The sequence below is a fragment of the Esox lucius genome, chromosome 1 (genome assembly GCF_011004845.1).
Source record: "Esox lucius isolate fEsoLuc1 chromosome 1, fEsoLuc1.pri, whole genome shotgun sequence".
NCBI lineage: Eukaryota > Metazoa > Chordata > Actinopteri > Esociformes > Esocidae > Esox > Esox lucius.
The window spans coordinates 32,673,727-32,682,315 of record NC_047569.1 but is presented as its reverse complement, the minus strand read 5'-3'; the positions used below and the strand labels follow the sequence as shown (position 1 = coordinate 32,682,315).

The 8,589-nt window shown below is 41.3% G+C and overlaps 1 protein-coding gene across 2 annotated transcripts; it reads left to right on the top strand.

Moving 5' to 3' along the window:
- The first annotated feature begins 221 nt into the window (after positions 1 to 221).
- LOC117594407 lies at positions 222 to 5,526 on the top strand. Of its 2 annotated transcripts, none has more exons than XM_034291924.1 (4): positions 222 to 478; positions 1,138 to 1,251; positions 2,574 to 2,616; positions 4,560 to 5,526. In XM_034291924.1, exons 1-4 carry the CDS (start codon positions 425 to 427, stop codon positions 4,682 to 4,684), a joined length of 336 nt encoding a protein of 111 aa, XP_034147815.1. In that variant the 5' UTR covers positions 222 to 424; the 3' UTR covers positions 4,685 to 5,526. The 2 variants fall into 2 exon arrangements, with proteins under 2 accessions (XP_034147815.1, XP_034147796.1); XM_034291905.1 differs by having other exon boundaries at positions 4,473 to 5,526.
- Positions 5,527 to 8,589: the final 3,063 nt, after the last annotated feature.

Below are 8,589 nucleotides of genomic sequence, written 5' to 3'. Positions count from 1 at the left end.
AACCTTAGAAACTCTATGTTTTGCCTCTTTGCTTTGCCTGGTGTGTTGTCCAGACTGTGTTCCACAGCTTCTCAGGCTGTCAGGGCTCACCTGCGGGGATAAGTAGCGGAAAGGATTACAGCCTCTCTATTTCTGTACCCCAAAGCTCTTTATTGGTCTTAGGTTGCTGTGACAGGGAACCTGGATGTCAGCACGTGTGTGCATGTGTCTGTGTGTCTGTGTGTGTGTGTGTGTGTGCATACAGAGCAATGAGTGTGTTTTCATTCCACCTCCTGTGAAGCATCACCTGAGCACTCCACTGGTCTCTGACTGTTTGGATCAATCCCAGTGTACATGAACTCTCTTCCACAGCGACCTGAGGACATTAGAGGAATAAACATTATCCCAGCAGACTGTCGCAGGGCATCAAGGAATAGTTGTCAAGATGATAGTCACCATGTTAACGGCTATGTACATGGTGGTGAGAGTAGCTGAGAAGGTAAGACCATGGCTATTGATAACCTTTAAGTGCAGTTCACATTGGAGAACTCTACATTAACTTTGGAGTTTGTACACACTTCTATATTTTACATTGTGTCTATTCACTGTGCATTTGATAGGCTTTGATAAGCTTCGAACTGATGTCCCAGGGACACTGTGACATGGCATATACGGAATTTGGCTGAGGAGTGTAATATCCATGTGCTATCTATGGGTGAACTGTAAATTAGTTTATTATTAACCCCATTAAATGTTGCTATGCTAAAGTGTGTTGTTGTTAATGATGTTGCTTTACCTTTGGGGATGTGTACAGAATGCTCTTCATTTGGCTTTTTGGTTTGATAGCATGGATGGATTGCATTGATATCTAGCATTGTCCACAGTGAGTTCTTTAGATCACAAATGACTGAGGAGATTGTTTAAGTATATCGGTTTGGGTGAAAAGAGTTGATACCCACATTATGTCAGAGACCAAGTGTCCTAATTACAGACTCAGGTGTTTAACTACTCCCTCTCTCTCTCTCTCGCTCTCTGTCTCTCTATCACACACACACACACACGCGCACCTCCTCCTCTGGCATGACATTAACTAGCCTATAGATGCATGGGAAGTGCTGGAACACACATGAACACACCTTTAATCCTTTCTATGCCTAGATTGGAGTGAGGTTTACGCGCAACGATCCTCCCTTGCCTTTCCTGGTGTCCCAACCTCTGCCCTGGCAGGTGCACCATGTGTCCCAAAGAAGGAGGAGCAGCCTATCAGCCGAGGTTAGTCCGTGACCCCAGCCCGGCCCCACGCCCCTAGCACCGCCTCCACAGAACACCACGTCCAGTCACCTCCTGACTCGCAAATACATACCTCCAATGGTTCAAACCACCACCCAATCAGGCTAGAATGTCTGATTGAAATGTAGACGTATTTATAAAAAATTATGTCCACAGTAACCTAAAGCATGGTCATGATCATGGTAGCACTCAAAGATCCTGGTAGTCCTTTCAAATACCTTGGTTTGTTCCAGATCCTTGTGTGCCTTGTGGAGTCACATTATCCCGCCGCCTTAGCATTGACTCTGAACGCTGTTTACCAGGCAGTAGTCACGTGTTACAGCAGGAATCAAAGCTGAAGCTGGGACAAGGATTTAGAGGAGGACTGGATCTGGAGGATGGTAACGGTTTACTAGGGCACCTGTGGAGAGGGGAGGTGGCTGGTTCACAATGAAAACTCATCCATGAGAAAAATATGGGATTTCAAATGATAATTACTAGAGTACAGTCAATTACTTCCAGCACAGGAGACAAAGCTGCATGCTCATTAAAGCCCGTTGATCAGAAATTGAGGCAGGGAAGACCCAGGCCTCAACCCCTCCACCAGGCTGTTCCTGTAATCTCTACTGATGGGGATTTGGATCTGACCGGAAACTGAAATGGTAGTGCTCAACTCTGCAGCTTAAGGCTCACAATCTTGTCAACAACATATGTGGCTGTTGCTGTGTGATCTGTGGTTTAAGGGATGGCAACCTGTTGATGAACAGTAATGATCTCTACAAAGGTAATGTAGACAGGACAGTTTTTGGTACATCAATTGCCAACATGATCAATAACTCCGGACAATCCATTGCTGTACTGATGAATACCACATGCATCAATTTCTAAACCAACATTGCCAAAGTTAAAGCAATGTATATTTTACGTACATTACGTAGGGATTTGATCTATTTTCTCATCCAGAAACCAAACAGGACTAGGGAAGCCCCATTGGGATGAAGGGCGCTAAGCTGGACTGACTATTCCACCAAAGATCCTTACCAGATCACAGTATGATAGTATATGACCGTTGCTATGGATACTGCATACTGTAGCTGTCTGTCTGTAGATTGGCCTGTCCCAGAATGGCTTGTTAAGAATAACAAAATAACAGTCCAAGCAAAGTGATGTACTGATCAAAGAGGCAATGGATGATCAGGTGTGCCTTAAATGTAGCTGTGAAAGTTCTATGTGTATGAGTGGAATTAATTTGCTTAACCTTTTTTCTGAAATGCTTTTGAATGTAGCTCCTTTTTGCAGCTTAAGCTTTAATCTCCTTTTCACAGTACGAAGGCCCCAGGAGAAACAGCTTAGGAGTTTACAGAAAGAGTGAGTATTAAAAATGCACATTGAGAAAAATAAAACTGTCTGCAAACTTGTAGGGTGGTGTAATCTGTAATAAAAAATAAATGCAAAGAAATATACAGTAAATACATACAATAGGTTTGTGTGCATATATATTTATATATGTATGTTCAGTTGAAGTCGGACGTGTACATACCCCTTAGCCAAATACATTTAAACTCAGTTGTTCACAATTCCTGACATTTAATCCTAGTAAAACTTCCCTGTCTTAAGTCAGTTAAGATAACCAATTTATTTTAACTTCCTGTCTACTGTCTTAACAGATTTATAACAGATGTGACTTCAATATATCCACATAAGTTTCCTTCCTCATGATGCCATCTATTTTGTGACGTGCACCAGTCCCTCCAGCAGCAAAGCACCCCCACAAAATGATGCTGCCACCCCCATGCTTCACGGTTGGGATGGTTTTCTTTGGCTTGCAAGCCTCCCCCATTTTCCTCCAAACATAACGATGGTCATTATGGCCAAACAGTTAAATTATTGTTTCATCAGACCGGAGAACATTTCTCCAAAAAGTTGGATCTTTCTCCCCATCTGCAGTTGCAAACCATAGTCTGGCCTTTTTATGACGGTGTCAGAGCAGTGTCTTCTTCCTTGCTGAGCGGCCTTTCAGGTAGTGTCGATGTTGGACACAATTTACTGTGGATATAGATGCTTTTTTTACCTGTTTCCTCCAGCATCTTCACAAGGTCCTTTGCAGTTGTTCTGGAAATGATTTGCACTTTACACCCCAAAGTACGTTCATCTCTAGGAGACAGAACGTGTCTCCTTCCTGAGCGGTATGACAGCTGCATGATCCCATGGTGTTCATACTTGCGTACTATTGTAGTACTATAACTACTATTTTACTATTGCGTATTACAGATGAACGTCGTACCTTCAGGCATTTGGAAATTGCTCCCAACGATGAATAAATCTGACATCTTGGCTGATTTCTTTAGATTTTCCCGTGATGTCAAGCAAAGGGGCACTGAGTTTGAAGGTAGGCCTTGAAATACATCCACAGGGACACCTGCAATTGACTCAAATGATGTCAGTTAGCCCAGAAGCTTCTAAAGACAAGACCTGATTTTTTTTTTTCCAAGCTGTTTATTAGGACGATCATCTTAGTGCATGTAAACTTCTGACCCAGAGGAATTGTGATGTAGTGAATTATGAGTGAAATAATCTTTCTGTATACATTTCTTGGAAAAATGACTTGTGTCATGCACAAAGTAGATGTTCCATCCGACTTGCAAAAACTATAGTTTGTTAACACAAAATCTCTGGAGTGGTTAAAAAGTGAGTTTTAACCTAAGTGTATGTAAACTTCCGACTTCAACTTTATATAGGCATACATAAGTATTTAGACCTTGCCAAATTCTTAAATTCGTCTGAATTTCTAATATTTTAAAACACTGACACTCAAAATACATTCTTGTAAGTTGACCTTGGTTTAATTTGGGAAATCTAGTTTTCAGAAATATTAAAACCCCAATCTTATTGATATTAACAAGCTTGACAAGACTGTGATGCTCTTCACAACTGCCAAGAACCTTCTCATGGGACAGAATACCAAATAAAATACTTTATATTGATAAAATACTTCTAATTTGATAAAATACGGGAATTCGGGTCAGGGGTATGAATACTTTTGCAAATCACCGTATACACGCGGCATTCCAGTATAAAATATGTTTTATGCAAAAATATGTAATCATGTCTTTTTTATGAATATCCTGTAGTGTACTAAACATGTATGACCTCATGCCCCATAGCGTTATCGACATTGTGTGCCTTAGCGCTTACTGATGGGCTTTGCACGTTGTTACATACAGTAAATGCGGACCTCTTCCCACATACAACACTTGCTGTTGCCGCTGCCACTCTGGCTGTTCCCTGTCTCCTGACGTGCAATCGGAAAGACTCTACCTGCAGCAACGGATGTGCACCCTCCTGCCTCACCCCCACCCTGCCTGTGGAGAAGGCCGCGGCCACTATCCAGAACCAGTTCAGAAAGTACCAGCAGAAGAAGAAAGAGGCCATGTAAAGCCATACACACACGCCAGAGCTCTGCAAGACAGACAGGCACGCAGACAGACCGGCAGACATTAACAGACAGCGTTTTTCTTTCAGATCGAAAAGCAGAGGTCCAAACAATGAATCTAATTTCATCACTCGTTATCTATAACAAATTTCACGAAAATAAGGTAGATTTGCTAGACTTTATGAAAAACAGGCACACGGGCTACACAGCCTACCAATAATCTAACATGTATCCTGTGTTATATTAATATGTATAAATATGCATGTACAGTATGTATGTATATCATACAATACGTTCTTTGTATTACTATGTACATGTAAATATTCGTAATTGTGAATATAAATGTGACCGGGTATGATTGTGAATGTCAGCGAACTGTCAATGTGAAAGCATGCACATTTTAATGTTTTCTATAGACTGTGATATATTTATTAATACAAAGATAAGTGTATAGTAAACTGAAGACACAATACCCAACACATTAAACAGTGTCTGTATTTGTGTTGTTGCACTGCCCTCTAGTGTCTCAAGTGGGAAAGTCTCTCACAAAATGTTCACAGAGTCCTAACTGCTACAGGCGTGTACTTAATCAGTGTTAACATGAATAACACTTTGATGTCAAACATAATCAGTTGCAAGTGTTATTATTATTATACATTTTTTTAAACATCAACAGCAGTGAGTCCCTGTGCAGCGCAAGACATTAAGTAACCTTTTCCCTTGATCCGGGCCTGATTTGTAAATGTTGAATAGGCACAAAATAAGGCGTACAACACTTTCTAAGCAAACAGCTCAGGTTGTTTGTGAATGTTCTGCAAATATGTTAATAAAAAAATAAAAATTGACGTGCGGTCCTCTACAGACACTTTGACCCGTGCGTATGAACGCAAACTGGAGAAATAAGAAACTGCGATTCCGGAGATGACAAGGAGTGTAACAAGTTGATTCCACTAATGTCAACATGTTCAGAGGTATGTAGCAGTTACGGGGGGTATTCATGAGCAAACGCTATAGCATAATTTTTTAGCAAAGACATTAAGAGTTTGTTATTTGACACATTTCTTACTGGAGAAATTCCTCCCCATTTTAGCTGTTATTAGCTTCCATTTAATTAGCAAGAAATCACCAAGATCCATCTGAGGGGAAATAAGGACAAACAATCACGGTACTCATAGAAAGATAGCTTTATTGCACAAGGTGTTGGAGTACTCTTTTTCTGGTTTTGTTTGTTTTCATAGAAAAAAACAGTAGAGTTAAACACAAGCAATTGCAAATTGAAGCAACTTTTCCATAAAAGTTTAGGAGCTCCCTCTGTATTTTTTCTTACTTTTTTTCTTCTCCCCACCAGTTTTCAATATGTTTGTCTCTCCATTTTCCTTTTATAACCAGCAACATATTCAGAGCATGCAATGCCATTTTCCCCTCAACTGAAATAATAATAAAAAAAAAAAACGAAATGAAGAGAAAACTCAAACAAAATCAATACAAAGCAATCAGTGAACAAAATAGAAAACTCAACAAAACAACTTGATACAGACAAACCAATTGTGAAAGACACATTATGTGGTCCATTCTGGAAAAACAAATTATTAGTTAATATAATTCTATAGTTTAATTTTCATCCCTCTGGTTTCAAGTTATAACTTCAATCACATTTTACACTGTGCCCTGGTTCCGTCTGGAGATGTCGAAAATAGTACAAAAACACTTTGCTATGTACACAAGTCTTTAATTGTGGGTTAAGATGATGCTGGTAGGGCAGGGGTGCAGGGCGGGGCTAAACATATTTAAACCTGGTACTGAATTAACATGTGTCCTCGAGTTGGACTTGGGGTCACGTCAAGTCCCACCTGATCAACTGGATCAGGGTGTAGGCATTTAGAGACTGATATGATCCCAGGACACACACTATAAATAGATCTAAACAAGGTCTGATTGGTCAAGGTAGATGCTGAAGTTAGGGTGGAGAGGGTGTCTGTTTCCTGACTCCGCCAAATGCACACGGGTCTTCCTGTGATTGGTTGGAGTTGGGGAGTCCCTGATATCAATTGGCTAACTAGGCCTGTCCCGTCATGTGACACCACGTGTGTCTCAAAGCAAACCGCTAAAAAGAATTGCATAACCGTGTAGCCAGAGCAACGTGTCGCATTAATATCACCAGAATGGGAAGGACCTCCTTCTCTCTGCAGACCCTCCCCTTGACATGTTTACTGTCGGCAACACGCTTGTGTGGTAACATTCACGCAGTTAGAACAGTTATATATGCACGTGGTTTAGGAATCCTGTGAAAGGACATAGTGACACAAGTAACACCAACAGGTCCATATGTGCTGTCTTCACTAAGCTGGGTGACGAGGCATCAAAGAGGCTGTGGACAGAACACATCTTTAGAAGGCTCCGTCTCCTTCTGCTCTGTCGATACCAAAACCGGGCTCATACTTTTGTGGTGGCCTTACACTACGAAACGTAGGCTGATGCTGTAGCGCTGCCCAGTACTGTTACCTGAATTGTCATGTGGTTAGTTATGCCTGGGCCAGGCTCTGAACTGTTGTCTCAGCCCAGCTGCCAGCTATCCACTATGAGTGCTTATCAGTGGTCGATGGTTCCCTGAAATAGTCTTAAATTAGTGATCGCAGCAACCACTGTGACCCAGATTTACTGTAGGGTCATCTCTACGCCACAGCGGAGCAAAGAGGCAACTCCAAACCAATCAATCACAGGTCTAATGCTATTACTCCTGCGGCCCACACAGAAACCCAGGAGCAGACTGGCCATCTGGCATTTCCGGCAAATGGTGTAGGGGCCTTAAGGAAAGTGTGGGTGCCAAATGGGGGGAGAACATTTGCTCTGGCGTGTTGATAACGCCAGGGTTGATTTCTGGTCCAAATCCACCCTTGTAGTAATCACACTGACCACAAACCATTCTGACTGTTACCAAATAATCATTGAAAACGTTAATTTGAAACCAGCCTCACTGTTACAGTGCTGCATGCTGTGCCTCCACTACTACAGATTTAGGTTTGCATCCTTAATGGCCTTTTTTGCTTTAGCTCTGCACTGTAACTTCCTAAACAATTCCAGGCACACGAGCAAACCCCCCGTCTTGCCGTGACATGCTCAAACTAAGCCTCAGAAATGATAGCTGTCCCCCTCTTTCATCCATACATTTTTTCTTTGTTGTGGTGCTAATTTAACGTTCATCGTTCCTCTTGCTCATCACCAACTGATTCTTCAACTAAGCGATTGTCTCATTATTTATATTTTAATATATTTTCAATTGCGATTATTTTATATCTCTCTGCTTTAGTCAATAGTTATATATTTGCTATATATTTAGATATAAATATATATGTACATATTCTTTTTTTTTTTACAACAAATATTATATATTTTATCTTTTTCTATTGCGAGAGCCCTGATGTTCCATTTTTCTTTGTCATGGGGCGAAGCTTTGGGTGTAGAATGAATTAAAGAAAAAAATGTACGTCACCAGATAGCATACATAAAGCTTAAATACGTTTTACTACGGTGGGGGGGCCTTAAATAACATAGTTATTCTCAAAACCACTTCATTTCATGAGAATAACTAAAGCCCACTGGTCATATCTCAACACTTACAGAACTGCATGATCATATATCACTTGTTTCTGTCTGAACTTATTCATCCATTCAATCCCTATACTTGTTTTCTCTTTTGTCAGTCATTCATATCTGTCTTTCTGTCTGTCAGTCTTTGCTAGAAGGTCACAGTGAGACTGAGTGGATGGGGAGGGGGGTATGGAGGATGGGGGGTATGGAGGGTTGGTGGTATGGAGGGTGGGTGCATGGAGGGGGTAGGGGTATGGAGGGTGGGTGTATGGAGGGGGTAGGGGTATGGAGGGGGTAGGGGTATGGAGGGGGTAGGGGTA